Consider the following 20,526-nt stretch of genomic DNA (forward strand, 5'->3'; position numbering starts at 1 on the left):
ACGGCCAAAACAACAATGGAAACCCTCCGGAAATTGAAATGGAACCTTCTGACACATCCGCTGTACAGTACTGATTTGGCACCAAGTGATTTCTACCTGTTCGGAAGGGTCAAATCAGACTTGCAAGGCATGCGGTTTGTGGACAACGATGCCGTCATCCAGAATGTTCGGGAGTGGATACACCGCCAACCACAAAACCTTTTTGAAAAGGGCATCAGGATGCTTCCAGAACGTTGGAAAAAATGTGTTGACTCCGGAGGGGAGTACGTTGAAGACTGACATGTGCAAGTAAGTGTTTGTCAATTTGGGTTAAAAAAAAATCAGTCCCGGTCATACTTGAACCACCTTGTACAAGCAACAAAAACTCTGGTAGAAGCCATGCAGCATGGACTCACAATAAGACTAGCAGAAGTCAAAGACCAAACAGAGTGCGGACCTTGCGGGAGTACAGGAACAAGTATAGGTTAAGCCACCAATATCCAATGGGTCAACATCATGGGCCATGTTCAAGGCCATGGCATAGTATAAAAACTGGGCACCAAGCAAGAAAACCATGAACTTGTTTATTGCCCTGCAAGGCTGGGCTGCAGAAGTTTTATATAGTTTCCCTAAAAAAGGAACATACAAGGAGACTATAAGGGCACTTGAGGGTGGCTATGGAGACCACCACATGGCTGCAGTATACAGCTCTCAGCTGAAAGCAAGGACCCAGCTCACTGTAAGTCCCTGCTGGAGTCTGCTACCACCATCAAACAGCTGACCAACTGCACCCCTGCTTGACAACCAGAGCAATATGTTCATAAGGAAGAGAGACGAGATAAGAGACCAAGATATAGCAGCTACTTATGGGAGGTGAGAAGATGCTCAGCAAGGCCCTCAGTCAGGCCGTGGAGCTGGAGGCCACAAAAATAGCAGATGGGTCACCCATCAGACTTGAGCAAACAAGTGCCAGGATATTCCGGAGGCAACAGCCCCCCCCCAACAGAACACACAGTGCAACAACAGCTTAGGTGCTGGTATTGTGGGAGCACCAGACATTTCTGAAAGGCCTGTCCCCAGGAATTCAATGATCATGATGACTGACACTTGGAAAATAAATGGAAACTCTCAGGAAATATGACCAATGCTTGGGGGGGGGGGATCTAGTGAGAAGAGACAGCCATCACTCAATAAACTGGCAAGAGCCAGGAGGATGGCGGGACCATTGGCGACTCTACTCCTTCCCTTAACTCCACACTCAATGTCTTAGCTGATGAGGATGACAAAAGCTTCAGTGCCCAAGGCTGGACTGGTGGCAAACCATGTCTCGTGACCATCAACACTGAAGCATACATGTGACTACTGTCAGGCCCAGCATTGCAGCAGGACTGCCCAAAAGGATGCCAAGTCAGTGTTATATTCTGCAAATGGCAGACACTCCCTATCCTGAAGGAAGCCTTAATGGAACTGACTACGGGATACAGCACCACACACATTTCAGTGTTCATCATGAGAAAGATGAACAAGTTCATCCTGGAACATGATCCTGCACACCTATGATGCATTCATGGAACTAGGGCGCCACATGCTGAGACCAGGTCAGGAAGAAGGGTCACTGCAGAGCCCCTCGGCATGACCTCAGTTATCCTGCCTTGTGATGGCCAATGACCAGGTGATATAAGCACAATGTAAGGGAATGGAAAGTGCAGCAGAAAGTGACCTGTAATAAACATGCCTGGAGACCCACAACCCCAATGGACACTACAAAGCCAGGATCTTCGTCCTGAAAGTTACCTTTTGAGGCTAGACACCAACAAAAGGATCTCCTTCTGGGCCACTCTGAACAAGCCATGCTGGTGACCCCAGTCAATGCAGTGAAACCCCAGACCCAGAAGACTGACACACTCCGTGAAGAGTTACAGGACATGATGGCTACTGCCAGATCAGACATGTGCAATGTAGAAACTGGACAACTGGAAGAACTAAATACAAAGTACAAGGATGTCTTTGTGATGAAAGAGCAGTGACTACAGACAGACTGATAGAGTGTACCACTGTATCGATGCTAGAGAAGCCTGACTGATTCAACAACCTACTGAGGAAGCTCACTCTAGCAAAGCAGGTGGAAGTGGGCAAAATGCTCAAGGATATGCAATGACATGGGGTTACTAAAATATACAACAGCACTTAGGCATGTCCCCTCATTCTCATCTAGAAGAGAAACAGGGATATCCACTTCTGTGTGGACTATATGAAGTTGAATGACATCAAAAAGAAAGACTCTTTCCCACTGCCTAGGACTGATGACACACTGGGCATACTGGTTGAAGCCAAGTGTTTCTCCACCCTGGATATGGAGAGCAGTAATTGGCAAGTTCCATTACATCCTCACAATAAGTAAAAGACTATATTCTCGATGGGTCAACGGTTGTGGCAATTCACAGTCATGCCCTTTGGCCTCTGAAATGCTCCACTGACGTTTGAGCAGCTGATGGAAGCCGTCTTAAGGGCCCTCAATTATATGTCATGCCAGTTGTAACCACATGACATGATCCAGATTTGCTGCAGACCTATGGTTCCGACAGGCCCACTTTAAGCTCAACGCAGAAAGGTGCCAACTCTTTCAGAAGGAAGTACAGTACCTGAAGCAATTGTCATACCAGAGGAAATGACCACAGACCATGAGAAACCAAAAGCTATATAAGAATGGCTGACATTGAAGAACAAGTACAAACTAAGGAGCTTCCTACATTCCCACATATGTATTATTTCAAATGTTGTATTTAAACCCAAGTGCCTCTATTTCACTGCAATACTTAAAAGAGTTTTTCCAAATTCTGCAGCTGGCACCACTTGAAACATAGTAGATATTTGATGTGACAAAACACTGAACATGCACCTGTGTAGTTGTGTTCTTTGACATCACTGTCCCACTGAGATAAGAGGAAGCTCCTAGGATGGGGATACCTGTGTGTCAAGTTGTAGAAGATACTGCAGAGTGCAGTGGACATTTCTCAGTGGTTAAAACTTGGTGGGTGTAAGCTGCTCACAGTTACATTTTTTAATGCAAACTTTCACCTAGACAGGGGTAGGACAGAGAGTGGGTGAACAGGGTCTTTATATGCTGTTAACCACAAATAACTTTAGAAGCAGGACTGCAAATATAGTTCATGCAAAGAGTTATGGGAAAACAGTAATATATAGTTAAGAATCACTCATTTAGATGCGTAAGAAGAAAGCCCTCATTCTATGCATCAGTTTTCCATACAAACAATGTGAAGAAACTGACAGTTACATCTCATTTTTGTCACTGTAATCAAGTCATCATTACGAGCCATACTCACTCTGCCATGGGTTCACTGTACGGGACTGTGGTGCAGTAAGTCACCACACTCAGAGACATGCATCCTATTTGCATCATTAACCGTTCAGCGTGGTTTGACGTGTATGTTTCGTCAAGGTATTTAAATCGTCTGGGGGGGTTCGACGTCAATGTTTCGTCCAGCTGCACACCTATGTTATAACGCCCATAATAATTGATGGTTTTGCTGTAGATTGTTAGATTTTTCGCTGGCCTGTTGTCAGGAGAACTATATTTAATGACACACGAGTTTAAGAGCGCTAAGTCATCGTTACATATGCCTGTCTTGCAGCAAATTCCTGTTGCTTCTGGTAGAACTTTCCTCCTTCAAGCTGTCATGAACGGCGTGTTTTCTTTCCTATGAAGTTATAAACAGCAGAGACGTGATATGTGCTGTGTTTATAATATCATATTGCCCTGAGCTGGCCACACTAACACACTCAATTGGAATGCTTAGAAGAGGGATGTCCAAATTTTATTCTTGCAAGATCGATTGATTTCGCACAGTACATGGCAGCCAGTTCTTAGAAAAACGCCACAAATTAAGGCAGAACACTGTGGTCACCCCCTGTGACGATACGGGTGTGTGTGGGGGAGGGAAAAGAACTCATTCCTTCATGTATTATCGCTCCAGTTGACTCCATTTTATCGTACTGACCTTGGTGGTCGTTTCGAGGGATGACCATAAATATTTTTTTGAGCCAGCTAAGCTCTGCTTTCGTTCACTACATACCAGCCAGTTCTTAGAATAACTTCATGAATTCTGTGGTCACCCCTACGACGTCTTATGCCGCCAAAATGGATGGAAAATGAAACGCAGAAGCACCAACACTTGTTATGATAACATAAAGGTTGAATTTACTGCAGCTAATCTGGCTAGCGATACGACTCACGGAGAGACATTTCTTCTTATATTCCCCCCACGGGGAAGAAGGCAAGGCCGCACAGAAGATGTTTTGTTTACGGAAAAAAGAGCCAAATGAGAGATACGCAGTACTGGTTTGGTGAATGTGAGTCAGCGCTGTGTATAGTAGAATGCTTCAATGCGTGCAACACTCCGCTCAAATTCTGAACCACCACCGAGATACCGGGCGCTCATATTATAAGGCAAAGTTATAAAACAATCTTTTAAGATCATTTTAGTGAAAGTTTCATGCTTCAAGGCGTACGATACACTGCTCAAATTCTAAACGAACTGCTTCCATTGCCGAGATACCGGGGGCTCATATTATAAAGCAAGGTTATAAAACCACCTTTTAAGATCATTTTAGTGAAAGTTTCATGTTCCTATCTCATAGAATTTAAGAACAATGATGAATAAATCATTTTCGAGCAAAATTTAAATAGCCGGCTGAATATATTACCGCCGGAGAGACACAGCAGCGGAATTTAAATCACCGCGCGAAAGGGTTAAGCAGTGAATGTCTTTCTCATAGAATTCTGTAATCTGCTGGTATAACTGATCATAGAGAACCTGCTAAACTTCAGCATCCAAATGGAATTCGTATTTCTGGATTGCCTTCCTCAGAAGATATGAAAATTACACAAGTACAGTTATCTGGTGAGTGATGATAACTATAACCATTACCTTACTGGCAGATATTTGTACTTTGAATTCCTCCTGTTGGGGAATTCATTATGTTTCCATATGATACTGTGAAAGCATTGATAGTTCAAACTGGTGAGACCACGTTTCACCAGTAACAAACAAGCTGGCAGGTATCTATTGAACTATTCCCTGATAACTTCCTTTGGACATATTTCTATTGGATCTAACTCGCACATTAGTCTTCCATAATTACCTGGTAAACCAACTTTGGCAGAGGGCTGTGGCAAGCTAGTTGGTTGCAGCTGTTTATCAGAACTAGTGGCCACAGGTGGCCTGGAACGTTTCACTGTTGGTAACTTGGTTCCAGTACCATGTGCAGAGTCCATTCGGCGTTTGGTAGCTACTACAGTTGGTACACTGCGATCCACCTTTTGTACTTCTAGTCTCCTGAAGAAAAGGGTGAAATGCCTTAGAAATAACATTACCAAAGAAACGCAGAAATTCACTCCTTCTAAATGTAAGTTTAAATCACACAATCTGTAAAAGCTTTAAATAAAATAAATTAATTAATTAAAAATATACACACATGCGTGCACACACATACATACACATTTAAACATATTGCAGCATGTAAAACCATCGCTATGCAATGACAGCGAGATGGGCAGATATACCAGATACATTTCTAGGCAACAGCTCAGTAAACAGGTTCCTGTTGCTAGGCAGCAGATTCTTGATTATGCAACAATTGGATTACAGTGGAACAACTCCTGGTATGACTTGAATTCAAATAAACAAATCAAGTTATTCATATCACTTACCCATCAGAGGTGTTTGACGTTATCCTATTTTGACCTACAGTCTGACTACTTATAGGTGGTTGACTAGATGTACTGTTTACAACAGGTGTGGTGGGTATTGCAGATGTTGCATCACAAGGCCTGCTGTTGCTACTGCCACTGACATTAGGTGTAACAATATCATCCCTCTTCTCGATAACAATGCGACTCTTTGTCTCTGATGAACTACTAAATGTAGGTTGCTGAGAACCACTTGCTCCAAATGGCAGAGGGACATCCCTGTGAAAATAACAAAATAATGGGCTTCAATGTTCAGATTTCAGCTAACAATATAAATGCAAACTATCCAATGGTTTTTGTTGGGGAAAGGCTAGTCCACTAAATCAGTGTGTCATCCTTACACAAGTGTACTGTTTGTGATAAAACCCTTTCCTTCTCTTACTTGTTGGTAACACAAGGCCAGTTGGCTCAAGCAGTACTACTTACCTACCCTTGTCTGGTTAAAAGTTCATGTAACCAGACATAAGTCTCCTTTTATATGTATATAACTTTTCTCACTTTTAAGTCTGCACACTGTCTTGTTTTCTTAAAGATGTGGAATACATTCTAAAGGGTTCTGACAATTGTTTATAACACTCAGAATTACTGAATTTTTAGATTTTATCCATCATCCAGTATTCTAAAAAACCAGAGAACACAACGGTTTGGAAACTGGATCTGTATCCATCCTCAGGTGATTGAGGTTAGCTCTTTCCAAGGGACACAACACAGGAGATATCTTCCCCCTTACCTGAGGATAGAAAGAGATCCAGTTTCCAAAATACTGTGTTCTCTAGTTTCTTAGAATACCAGATGATGGGCAAAGTAAAAAATCCATAATTCTGGGGCTCAATATATATTTATTTTTGTTCTGATCAGTGCTGTTGCTCATGTTTAAAATGTTTCATACCAAATCCCACAGTTGACTGGGTTCTGGATTCAAATCTTGGCCAAAATACTGACTATCCTGACTTATGTCTCTCATGGTTTTCCTCCCATCCTCCAGGCAAATGACAGGTGTGAACCTCAAATTAAGCCATGCCTGCTTACTTCCATATCATTGCCAATCATTATTCGCTGCTCATTCTACAATTTTACGGTATATAGTCTGACCAACTGAACGAACACGCTGTGAACTGTGAGTCAACCCCCAGCTTTCAGTTCTGTCATTGCCTGACAATCTTATTACTCAGGTGTGTTCAGTTTTCTATCAATTTTACCCATAGGAAAGCGTTTTACATATGATGCTGCATTCAAAAGAAAAGTTATTCTGTGCACTGAAAAGATAGGTAAATGGGCAGCTGGTAGAAATTATACAGTATGTGTGGCATGTGTATGTCACTGGCAAAGTATAAGAACAAAATTGTTATTGTGTCTGACATACAGAAAGTCTTCTTCTGGACCAAGGAAAGGAAGAAATCCTGAGACTGATGCTTCTGTTTTAGAGTATTTCAAAGATGTATGAAATAAAGGAATACCCATAACTAAAGAAGCCTTATTGTCAAAAGTAAAAGAATGTGCTAGAAACAGTAATATACCTTTCGAGGCTAGTCTTGGATGGTATGAAGAGTTTAAGAAGAGAAGCTCATCATTATGATGGACGAAAATTAGTCAAAAACTTCCTTGGGAAATTGAAACTAAACTGACTGAATTTCAGTGTTTTGTTATCAGACAACACCAAAGGAATAAGTATTCTTTAAGTCAAATCAGCAATGCAGATGAAACTGCAGTATTTTTCAGCATGCCTTGTAATTACACTGTAAATATCAAGGGGGAAAAACAAGTGGCAATTAAAAATAAAGGCTACAAAAATACATGTTACTGTCATGCTGTTTATAACCACAAATGGCCATAAATTACGATCATAGGACAAAAAAAAAACTCTGTGGCCTGTAGTCCACAAGCAAACTATTCCAACTGAGCAACTACCACTTGTCGGCAAAGTTAATGCCAACTTTAGCGGATAGAGGGTGTCGCATGGTCAGCGCAACTGATCCCCATGGCCGTTAATCTCAGTTTTCTAGACTGGAAATTACCATCATACATAGTATTAAACAGACAGACAGCGTCAAAAGAAAATGTCTGCAAAGATGTAACAGTTTGAGCCCCCAAAAAATACATGAATGACATGGGAGTTAATAGAAGACTGGCTTGGGTGTGTATGGGAATATCAATCAGCCTGGTGCATTATCAAAGCCACAGAGTATGCATGCAATGGATGCATTTTGTGGTCATCTCTCTGATCAAATCAGAAATAGGTTGAGGAACAAAAACACTGATCTAGTGATAATTCCTAGTGGCATGCCAAGTCAATTACAACAAATTGATGCATCAATTAACACACCATTCAAGCATCTTATCCATAAACACTATGATGCCCAGCTGAATAAAGACAATCATATATTGACACCTAGTGGCAAAATAAAACAAGCATGAGCATCAGCATCAATAACAGTGGAGTGGATATCAAAATCTTGGAGAGAAGTGCCAGTTAATATTATTCCAAAATCATTTTTAAAGTGCTGTTTGTTTACCATGGAAGATGGAATGCAAGATGACATTCTTTGGGATGACAGCGAGCAAAGCAGCAAGGGTGCATCACCTTCAGAAAATTAAAGTGCAACTGAAGGTTCACTGGAAGAACTTTCTCATTAAATAAGAGATGGAAGGGAATGTGCATGCAGAGGGAATTTTAAATTTCCATTTCATTCTGGTATATTTTCCATTACTTTTCACTTAAAATGTGTTCTAAATATTTTATTATTTTAACTGATGTTCTAAATAAACTCACTGAAATAGATGAACTTTTCTAATTCTTTCCTAAAACCCTCATTGAAAAATTGGATGCATTTGAAATTCAAGTGAGTCTTATATTTGAAGTAATATGGTATTTATAAATAAAATACTGGATTAGAAAATAAAACTGTATCTGAATGCATCTGGCAATGATCACATGTAACAAAACACTGTCACATAAATATGATGGAGATGGAACACACAGGCTCAAACTAGTAGACTGTACAACAAAGCAACAATTAAAGTGTCCATAATTTGCTTCTGAATTCCATACGAGGTATTCCTTAATGTTATGTGTTCTTACCCAGAATCTGGTGCTGGTGGAATGAACATAGGTGTTATACGTCGCTTGCCATCTGATGTCCGAGTCTCTATTTGTTTGTTAATTGGTCCCTTCATTGGGGTTCGTTGAGTAACTGGCTGTTCAGTGGCAGGTTCACTTTGGTTTGTTGCAACTGCTGCATCCTTGATCTCAGCTTGTTTCTCTCGAACTTCAAGAAGCTCAGGAGTCTCTACCACACAAGTTTGGCGAGCAGATGGTGACAGGAATTTCCCATACATTCGCTCATGCAGAGTACTCTGCAGGGTGATAAAAAAAACCCTGTTCAAAGCTGCCTGGCTATAATATATGCATGCTATTCTCTTATTTTAACAAGTTTCAACTATTGATGCTGGATTATTCCATAATAAATGCACAAAAAAGTACATCCAATTTTCTTAAAACTTCATCAGTTTGCTGATTTTATAAGAATATCAGCTCAACATACTATAAAGCAGGATGCCCCATAAAATACACATACCAGTCATGCAGATGTAGAGAATTTCACACATTTGCCTTATTTTTTAATTATCATCACATCATCAGGTAAATTTCATTAATTATTTTCTCAAGAAATTTTCACAACAAGATAAAAATGAAACTCACACAGAATCAACTTGTCTACCTTTATCATATGTGATCTTCAAGTATGAGATCACTGACCAGTAACAGTGAACTACACTACTGCACATTAACTGATCTACTTATTTATTTATTCTTGGTGTATTTAGTATCACTTTCAATATCTCAGATTACATAGAACTGAATCACAGAACGATAAGTTAATAACGAATCAGAAAGGATAGGGATGGAAGTAGTAATGGCCTAATCTGAGGTGCTATTTCAGTATTTGCCTGAAAGGACTGAGGAAAACCAAGAAAAAGGCAGAACAGCCAGTCTGCAGACCAAGATTTGAACATGGGATCTCCAAAATGCAAAGCAGGAGTGCTACCCATTTGACCACAATGTTCAGCACTGTCTGATTTGAAGAGAATTGATTGTGCAGTGCTAGTGATAATATACAGTGCGTACAATCAAGTGCGCGCCGCGGCTTCAATTTGCCGTGAGTCATACCACCGCAGAACGGATGCAGTCGCGGGGAGGAGTTGCAACACNTATAACAACTTGTGATATATATATACATATGTGTGTGTGTGTGTGTTACAGAAACATCCTTAAACCAGTGACACTGCAATATGTCTGAGCTAACTGTGATGTGACCAGAAGCTTGTCTTGAAAACAGGTTGATGACAATATGCTCAGCAATATCTGGAACTGTCCAAGTGACTTCGGGCAAATCATTAAAATCTATATCTGTATTCTTTTTACCACTTCAACCATGGATACTGCAATGCTTTAAAATATGTCCTTTAGGATCTGCCAGTGCCTCCACTGCATGGGAAAGAATGTGGAAGGAAGTGACTTAGACTTAATTTGAGTACTATTCCAGCACCTGTGTGGAGAGACTGAGGAAAACAATTAAAACTCTCAGAATAGTCAAGTCTCCCAGCTGAGAACTAAGGATACCAAATTGACCACAACATTGCAATGGGTGAACATGACAACTTAGAATCTGTCCATGCCTGATTTAGCAAATGGGATATGTTTGTTCATTTGATAACAATCAGATCTGCCCAGAATGAGTTGCCACATGTGACTTAATGGTCATGCCATGATCTATTTGCATTTGAGGATCTGTTGGTAAAATATATATTATAAACTGTGAAGGTGTGTGTTTATCTCCAGTGAAACCTGAAACAAGAAGTCTGCATAAGTATCCCATGCACTCTGGACTCCTTACACATCAAAATCTAAAATATTTCTCTAGAAACCACAAAAGGTGAGCCTGAACATTTATTACAGAATTTGTTACAATGGTGTAAAATCTGCTTGCATGTTGGAGGACATTTTCAGCAGATATTATAATATCAGATAAGAAATGTGGATTTACTAATATTTTCTGCATGTGAACAGAACCTCCAATTAGATCATGCATAGGCCGGTATCTCACTATGAAGTTAGGCAATAATAGGACCACACACTAAGGAATGAACTGCTGTGTGCATTTGTAGTGTTGTGTGTGTGGTGAGTACTTTACACATCATATTTACCCAAATGTAACCTCAAATATTACTGTACTATAGCATCTGCAAAACCATAGGTCACTATAAATGCTCATATTACAATACACATTGCTTAGCTTAGTTCTACAACATTAATAACAAACGTACAGTCACTGCCTTTAAGTTGGACAGTAGAGCAGCATGATATATTTTTACTGTTAATTATTTTACATGAAGCTTCACCACTGACTCAGAATGCAAGGGCAGCCACATATATTCCCTGTTTGCATACTGTTGTATATAGTTACAATGTGAGTATCTGAATCTGATGCCATGCAATTTTCTCTCCCAAGCCAAGACAGATACTTGAACAAAAGAAATAATGTAGGATTTGAAGTTTTCACAGCGATGACTATGAAGAATGATGTCTTCTGGGATGTGGCTATGTGTAGATCTTATGTTAGCACAATATCTACATGGTGCCACATCCCAGAAGACGGCATTCTTCAAGAGAAATAATATTTGTGTAAAGATCAAAGTGAAGGATTTGAAATCTGATAGTTCAAGGGGAAACCCCTGTGGCAGTCCTGAGAATTTAAACTGAAGGTGAGCCAATGTTTTTAAAGGGTTCAACAAAGAATAATGGTTCCCATATTGCTGTTTGAGAATCACTAGGGAGTTCACAGAATGTTTCAAGTTAATCAGTCAAATGCAGTAAAACACTTTTTGTAGGCCAATATTGTTTTCAGGAAAGTACATAGAAGATAATGATGTAGCTGTTGCAGCTCTATTTGTTTGTTTTACACATTTTCTTAAAGCTTGTCCCAACTGAAAAAATTTGAGGCATATATTTACATCAGCTCCTTTCCTTTCAAAAGAGAAATATTTTGTCACACATGGAAGATCAGAAGAAGTGAGTAGACAGTGTAAACGAGACATGACATTCAGTCGAAAATTCATATCTCCTGATTTTCAAAGAAGGGGCAAGTAACTTACTCATAAATCCAATCAGACAAAATGGAAATTCATAACTTCAAGGGTACCAAATTTGATATTATGTTTAATCAGATTCGTACCTTTTCCTCTAGGGTGAGTGGTTTGCCCAGCTCTTCTTCTGAGAACTCAACAAAAGCCACAGATCCATCCCATGAACATGCCATAAGTTGGAGGCCTGAGCCAGACCATGACAGGTCAAGCACAGAATTGCTGAACAGTTCATGAATGACTACAAGGGGACGTTTGAGAGCTGTAAGCCACACAGACAAAGATCGGTCCCGAGAACCAATTGCACAACAGCAATACTGCTGTGGCTTACACCATGACTTGTATGATTTCTGAAGAATGTTAGAGTTAAAACGCTGTTAACAAAAACAAACAAAGTAAAGATTAAAATAAATGCAAAAGCATGCCACATGGAATCAATACTGAGTGGCTCCTGCTTAAGCAGACATATTTTGACATGGCTTTCTGTCTGAGAAATTAAAAATATGGGTCAGCATAAGAAGATACATATTTAAACCCCATTTAAAATGTTTCCTGCATAAAATATATCCAATCTAAGAGCTTATAAGCACATATCAGATATTTTATATACTTCATAAGTTCCTGCCAGTTTATGTTGCATGAAGTACAAATGAGAAACAAAGCAGAATGTTAACCTTTAAGAGTCGGCATTTAAACCCCCCACAACTGCGCTGCTGCCGGAGTTAATTTGACGTTGCCCTTTTAATATTGTAGACTTTCAGAAAAAACTACATATTTTCCGTTCTATGCAGCTTAGAAATACGAACTAAAAACCGCCTGAAAGAGAATGAAATTTCCTACAATATACCTATGGCAATTTTTACAAATAAAAATTAACTGTGACTGTTATGTCATGATATTCAAAATATACTCTCTATTATATGTGTAATTAAATTCCAAAAGACTTACCCATAATTTTTTCTTCAAACTTGAGATGTCGTTATATCCAAAATACATTGATACTATACACCAAAATGTTTGGTCAGACTGTACACGAGTTTCAACTCGTTGCGTCGTGTAAGTTTACGCTACTATAGATACTGCGTGCGGGAGCGCGGAAAGGCAGAGTTTGCTTCAGCGCGTTGTGAAGGTCACACAGACCTCACTTCTCATACGCTGGTAGACAATCTGGTTCAGTCTCTCGCTTAGCGAACAAACAGGAAGTTACTGTTTCTATCTGGCTGGCCGGACAGTGTTGTCAATGTTCAGTTCCAGACGACTCAATGAAAAATCTTGTCTTCCCTAGAGCTGCTGCTCTGTTGATGCCACTCGGAGGACCAGTGAAGGGTAGGACGTTTGGCGAATCCTGCGGTCTTCTATGACGGAACGCAACATCCGCCACCTCCTCCTCCTCATTTTCTGATGATGATGATGACATAATTTCGTCCTCTTCATAGTCTTCATCCGACTCCTCTTCCATCAAAATTTCATGCAGCTCATCTGGATCCAGATGTCTGGAATTACGTGCACGTCTCTCACGTTCCATTTNGAGGAATGTTGGGTCAGCTTTTCTGTGAAGAAGCTTCCACTCTGTTTGGCTGACCAAGTCACAAACAGTCTTACCTACATGTAAACGAAATCGAACCCAGTGCCATGATGAAGGGTTTTATTGTTCAGACCCAACAACTGGACCTCTGACTTGAACTTGCGTGGGTTTGTTTTGGTTTCAAACTCAAGGTCTAACCGTCAGCACTTCTAAAGTGAGCACGTGTCTTGCGTCCACTATACTGGACTTCCGGCATCTTCGAGGTCACAGGTACCGTCCGGTATACCGGACTTTCGGTCGTTAAAGGTTAATATAAATCAACACCTTGCTACCACTTAGCAAAGTGTATCTAACAATGACTTTCTCACAAAGGTCAGCCTAATGCTGCTTCTGTTCTGTTTTCTGCCACCTAATGGCAACTGGCTGTATACTAGCTTATACAGAGTGAACATGCATTAAATCTCATGAAGCTGTATAACTTGTGTATTATATACATCATTGTACTATACTGTGATTATTATATATAAACATTATAGCATCAAACACGATCACAAGAACCAGCATCAAATGTAAGGCAATATCAGTGCCTGAAAAACTGGACATCATTAACACTTCCAATCCTGCAGTGATAGTATTCTCACCTGGCTAATCTAGTTAGTTTCTTGTCCATGATATGTATGTACTGGCCATCTCATAGTGCACTCAATTTCACATATCACTTCATTACGTGTTTCAGCAACATTGTGCCATCCTCAGGTGCGTTATTTACGCTAAGCTACTGCATTGCTTGCCATCATGTGTCGTTCATAAAATTATTTAAAATGTACATTCTTCATCAACTATAATAAAATTTGTATACACTAAAACTTGTTAAGATTTATCATCTTATGCGTCTTAATTCAAACTCGCGTATTGTATGGTTCTTCCACTATGGGAGTCGTTTTTCCTATATTTTGTGTATACTGTGTCTTGTTATGTGTCCTTTTTTGGCTGCATGCGATTACAACACTCGCATCAACCATCAATTATTTATGGAACACTATAAAAAAACCGTCTACCGTAGACAATATGAGGCATTTCATGCTATAGGATGCAACAATCTTTGTGACACTCCAGTTCCTTTGCCGTGACCATGCATGTATCCATTCTGACAGTGATCTGTCCAAGCACTTACTGTGAACAGTATCTTGCAGGAGACTGTAGACACAAAGAGAATTATCATACACAGTAACCATTTTTCATCCCTCCCTCTGTTCTGCTGAACTTTAGATAAAATGGATGTACCTCCATAATGAAGAATTTCTGAATATAAGTTATATAATACCTGAAGACTCAGAAGCCATGTTCATGCCACTCCACAATAAATGTAGATATTTAAAAAATTATCTGTATTTGTAAATAACTGTGCATGATAATTCTACAATCAGTGAATCCGAAGGTAGTTTACACGAGTCTGGACGCTCTGAACATATATCAGTATGCAGAATCATGCTTCAATGATCCTTTTTCATTATCTGTCACTATTTTTAGTGCAAATGGGAGAATAACAGTGTCAAGTTTATCTCTAAATACTTACTGAGTTGTGATTCAGACACTGACAACCCCTGGTTATTGCTCATCATGAGATGGGGGCCCTCATAAAAGGCCCAATATCAAACAAATGTAACAATTAACATATGTCTACTCCCCTACACTTCTACATAATTATTATCTACAAACAGGAGATTAATCCTCACAGCACACCCTTCCAACTTATTTTTAACTTTGAGCCGGCAATATCACTTAGACCCCTCAGACGATTTCTATTGCTACTGTTTATAATTTTCTTAAAGACTACTTCCTTATAAAACTTCCTCCATTACTCAGAAATAGACTCTACTCTTTAGTTGACGGATTTGATAGACCTTGAAATAATATGCATAGCAACTTCATCACACAGAAGACACTGGTCTCCCCTGGCTCCTCTACTACACTTATTCAATTTCCACATCCCTTTCATGTGAAGCTTACGTACATACCACACATGTAACGGCTTTGCGGTGACCTACAAAATCTTTGTCTTGACGCCATCCCTCTCGTTCTACAATCTGTGCTGTAGGGCCACCACCATTCATAGCATGTGCAGAAACCAGATACTGGCCGTCTGGAGACCAACTTAGTCGGAGAACATGAGTTGTACCCCCACACTGAAAGCAATTACAGTATACGCTGTATCACTTATGCTAGCAGAGTGCAGAAGAAGGATGAACAATAAAAAAGAACAGAGAATTAGAATTGTCCTGTTTTCAAGTTACAGACATGTTATATCATGAAATACACACAATGTCACAGTCATAATTTCAGTGGGATACCAGCATAAAAAGAGAAAAGGAAGAAGCTGTGATTTTTAACTACCTTACTGAGAGCTATAAAATATAGTACATACCACCCAACAGATTGGCAAAAACACAACAGAGAAACAGAGAGAAAATGATTAAAGCTTAATTCACAAATACCTGTCTATAAGATAAAACAAAATTTTATAGATTTCATAAACTGAACAGATAATGTAAGCTAAAAGAAAAAGTGCATGGATAATCAACAAACCAAACAGTCCATGATAATTAACTAGGAGTATAATAAGCGCAAAAAGGAAAAATTTGCCCATTTAACCACACTGCATTTCAAAGTCCTTTACTGATCCTGAATTTACCTGCACACACTGGACAGAACAAGCACAGAATAAACATGCACAGACATCCATGCTTCAAGTGGGATTAGAAGCCATAATCCCAGTGTCTGAGCAGGTGAAAACAGTTCATGCCTTAGACCATGTGGCCACTGTGATCAGCAATTACAATAGCCTAGTACACGAAATTCAATGTATTTGGATACATAACTCATGATTTATAGGTTATGTCAGCTGCAGATCACTTGTACTTCATTAGTATTGTCAGAAGTGTATGAAAAGCTTCATATTGCATGCAATAAGCCAGCATCAGAAAGATATGACACCACTAACCTCAACCATAAATAAATCAACCTCAAACAAAAATGCTCACTTTGTCATCTCAAGAGTAGCATCACCTAACATGCAATGGTATTTCAGTATTCCCTTCTGGTAACATCACTGGTTCAGACCCATAAATTATTGCAATGAAAGATGAACTTAAAATGTCCCAACAGTTCATCCATGTGCATCAGGGAAGAAATTTAAATACAGCATCAAAGTTCAATAGTGAGAAGCTTTGAGGAAACAATGCATGTTGTACAGGACATACCTCTTCAAATGGCTCACTTATGATAGCATCCTGCTGCCAGTCTGCTGTCCGCCATATCCTGAGTGTCTTGTCATCTGACTGTGATGCTACATATTTCCCCACAGGATCCCATGCCACACCTTTTACTAGACCTGAATGTCCTTTCAAAATTGCAACCATTTCTGTAAAGAAATTTTCCATTTAATTAGATAAGCTAATAACAGTAAGCACAATGTAGTATGAATGAGAAAGAACATCTGCCTCATGTTGACACTCAAGACACAATTAGATTTATTTTTGTTTGGCTTGTCATGGCAGATTCAGAAACATATGTATATGCCTCTTTTAACATGCAACTATTTTAAAGGTTCTTCCTCAATATTTTCATATTCATCATTAACATATGTGTATACCTATGTCATCACAACTTCTCAGTACTGTCATGACAGAACAATTACGTAGGGAAGTAAAAAATTATCAATACTCTTGTTCTTCCAATTTATATACACAGAAGTAGAGTTGAACAAGTATGTCATTTTTCTATAGTCTCCTTCCTTTTTGATGCACTTGGTCCAGTGGTCCACAAGCTTGTGTATTCCCTCCAAGAAGAAGATTTTCAGTTGGTCACGCAACCATTTATGCACCGCTTCCCACACTTCGTCTGTAAAGCAACTATGAGCGGTCCAAAGAAATGATAGTCAGAAGGGGCAAGATCTGGGCTGTAGGCAGGGTGTTCTAGCACCTCAAAACCCAAAGAAATGAGAGTCAGAAGGGGTGAGATCTGGGCTGTAGGCAGGGTGTTCTAGCACCTCAAAACCCAAATGGTTAATGGTGTCAACAGTCTGGCTGGCCATGTGTGGGCGTGCATTGTCATGCAACAACAACACTTTCTTCGACAATAGGCCTTGGCGTTTGGTGCAAATTGCTGGCTTCAGATTGTTGGCCAGCAAGTCACTGTATCTTGCACTGTTTATTGTACACCCTTTTTCCAGGTAGTCTTCCAGTATAGGCCCTTATGAGTCCCAAAAAACGGTTAGCATCACCTTTCCTGCGGAAGATTGAGTTTTGAATTTCTTCTTTGTTGGCGATTCTGGGTGTTTCCAGGCCATACTCTGGCTTTTGAATTCTGGCTCATAGTGATAGACCCACCAGTGAATTTCAGCCCCTGACACACCTTCCAACCAGAAAAATCAGATCACTGTTCTTTGTCCCTCCTTGGTGCACACTGCTAGTGGAATGGCCATGTTTACACTGTCACAGCATCAAGGAAAATGATGCGATCAAGGTCAAACTTCGATCACGTGACCACAGTAGTACCAACTGTAAGCATGCATGTGCAGAAGGAAGTGTGACAAACCTAAAGATTTGTTATGGTGAAAGTGCAGATAATTTCTGACTTTCCTTCGTATATCAAGGCACACAGCAAGGTCTTCAACAGTTGGATTCTATGAAGGCAGAGTAAAGAAGTTACAAGATGTGAGAACTACATCAGATAGCTTCACGAAGTTTTTTTCTTTTCCTGGGAAAAAGTGAAATGCATTTCTAATCTTAAAACATCACATATTGGAATTGAATATCACACTGATTCATACTGGTTATGTGAAACTCACCTGGCATCTTCAGAGCATTCCAAACAATTACAGTATTGTCCACAGAGCAAGTTGCTAACCAGGCATCATGTGGTGACCAAGCCATATCAAGAACATCTCCATTATGACCCCTCAATGTAGTGGCACAGCGCCATGTTTCAACATTAACCTTACCACTACCAAACACTGTGTTACCACCTGCTGACAATAAAAACGGAACCAGAAGTATATTAAATTAAAGTGTTTTCCATGAATGGAATTATAAGAGAAAAATACACACAAATATAGTTTTTAATTAGACTTCAGAATTTAAAACTAATACATATAGCTCAGCTTTAATATTAATATTAATGGTATTAATTGTAATGGTGGTGGAAATGGAGGTATGGTTGGCTCATTAATATTCAGGCAATTTATTTAATTTCTTGAATCAAGTTTTTATATTTGCACTGAAGAGATTTGTTATATCAATTTTCTCTTTCAATCAAGTAAATTACATTTCTTTTTGGTATTATAATTTGTATGATTTGATTGATGTAGGTGATTGTATCTATGAGACTTATGTAATTTTGTATGAACATTGTAAAATGGACTATTTCCATATCCTGAGTTGTACCTATACATAGATACACGGAAAGTAAATGAATGAAAAAATGAATAAAAAAACACACAACAGAATGCATCCCATGATGACCGAATTTTCACTGCCACAAGAATGTCAAAACTTATACATCATAGAAACTACCATGAGACACACAACAAATAAAAGTAAAAGATTTACAATATACTTATCTTAATTGAAGAGCTAAGTTCCTCTCACTCATATAATTCTGAATAAAATTTCAGTGTTGACAAAATTCCAGAAACATTAGTTCTATTGGTCTCACCTGATGCATATTTACTTATTTTCCAAATCATAATCAACTTGTCATCTCCACCAGAAGCAAGGAACTTGCCTGAGAAGCTCCACCGTACACAATTCACACATGCTAAAGAGAGAGCACATTAAATCAATGCATAATATTCTACAGTGAAAGCACATTACTTAGCTGAACACTCCCTTCAGCAAAGTATTTATTGCTCAGAAAGATTCTGAATTGAAAGGCCCACTTGAAGAATTGCATTGAAAGATTACTGTCCTACTGTACTAAAGCGTTATCCAGTATAGTTACATGTAAGATTACTTTATATTTTGACACTGATATATTTCACTGACATAAATGCATCCAACAAGAACTGCCAAAATTAAGATAGACATGGAGAACACTTCTGAACATACTATACGATGTTTAATGCAAACTTCTATAAACATTATGGAAATATGTCAGCACATGAACATTTATTTCAGAGAAAACATTTTTAAACACTGCATATCAAAAAGCACAAATGATCTGTGAAATGATATGCTAGTTATACGAGTATGTAGGGCACTGTAAGTCATTTCACCTTTCGGTTCCCTTTACTTTCACTAATTTTCAGATCCATATGTTTTCTAATTTACTGTGTTCCATACAGCCTCTTCGACTGAGATAAAGCAAGCCTTCATTCTGGCCGCACCATAGCTCAAGCGGTTAGTTGCTGGCATCCCACTATGGCGGCCCAGGTTCGATCCCAGGTCTAGTCAAATGGGATTTGTGGTGGACAAAGTGGCGCTGGGGCAGGTTTTATCCAAGTACTTCGGTTTCCCCTGCCAATCTTCATTCCACCAATTGCTTCACAATCACCCTCACCTATCATCTGGTGCTGGTACAATAGGCCAGAAGTGGCTGCAGTACAAGGGACTTAGTCCCACCCCACCAGCAATTAAAAAAAGGCCTTCATTCTGGACCATAATGAACTGGAAATGCATTAGACAAGCACTTTTAACTACCTTTTCTAAAGTACTTGAGAAAGTTATGTACAATAGGTTAAACCATTATTTCCAGATTAATAATGTACTAGTCCCAGAACAATTTGACTTCATGAAAAGAATAACCACTAAAATTGCAGTCTTTAAGTTGACAGACAATGCATTAAAATTTATAAATAAAAAAATTCATGCTGGTGGAATATACTGTCATTTAGCAGAAACTTCTGACTGTGTAAATCATTAAATTTGCTAACTAAGTTACAATTTCTTGACGTTCAAGGAGCAGCAGCAAGTTGGTTCAGATCCTACCTGACAGAAAACAAAACATCAAAATAAAATTGTCTAATGCAACCCAAAGTACCTATTCAAACTGGGGAACAATAAAAAATGTAAGATTTGAGGCTTTCATGGCGGTGACTATGAAGAAAGCAGTC

General features: G+C 39.3%; 1 protein-coding gene across 4 annotated transcripts in view; it reads right to left on the minus strand.

Annotated features, from left to right (window-relative positions):
• Window positions 1–20,526, minus strand: part of LOC111871246 (protein HIRA) — a 47,094-nt gene that overhangs the window by 20,826 nt on the left and 5,742 nt on the right. For 3 of the 4 annotated variants that reach the window (XM_023864213.2, XM_023864212.2, XM_023864214.2), the window contains 8 exons: window positions 19,131–19,232; window positions 18,265–18,444; window positions 16,676–16,836; window positions 15,434–15,601; window positions 11,983–12,264; window positions 8,829–9,103; window positions 5,711–5,968; window positions 5,143–5,336 (listed from right to left, as the gene is read on the minus strand). In XM_023864213.2, coding sequence (XP_023719981.1) covers window positions 5,143–5,336; window positions 5,711–5,968; window positions 8,829–9,103; window positions 11,983–12,264; window positions 15,434–15,601; window positions 16,676–16,836; window positions 18,265–18,444; window positions 19,131–19,232 — 1,620 coding nt within the window. The remainder of the gene's footprint in view (window positions 1–5,142; window positions 5,337–5,710; window positions 5,969–8,828; window positions 9,104–11,982; window positions 12,265–15,433; window positions 15,602–16,675; window positions 16,837–18,264; window positions 18,445–19,130; window positions 19,233–20,526) is intronic. The other variant, XM_023864215.2, reaches the window with a different exon arrangement.

Source organism: Cryptotermes secundus, unplaced genomic scaffold (assembly GCF_002891405.2).
Source record: "Cryptotermes secundus unplaced genomic scaffold, Csec_1.0 scaffold699, whole genome shotgun sequence".
Classification (NCBI taxonomy): Eukaryota; Metazoa; Arthropoda; class Insecta; order Blattodea; family Kalotermitidae; genus Cryptotermes; species Cryptotermes secundus.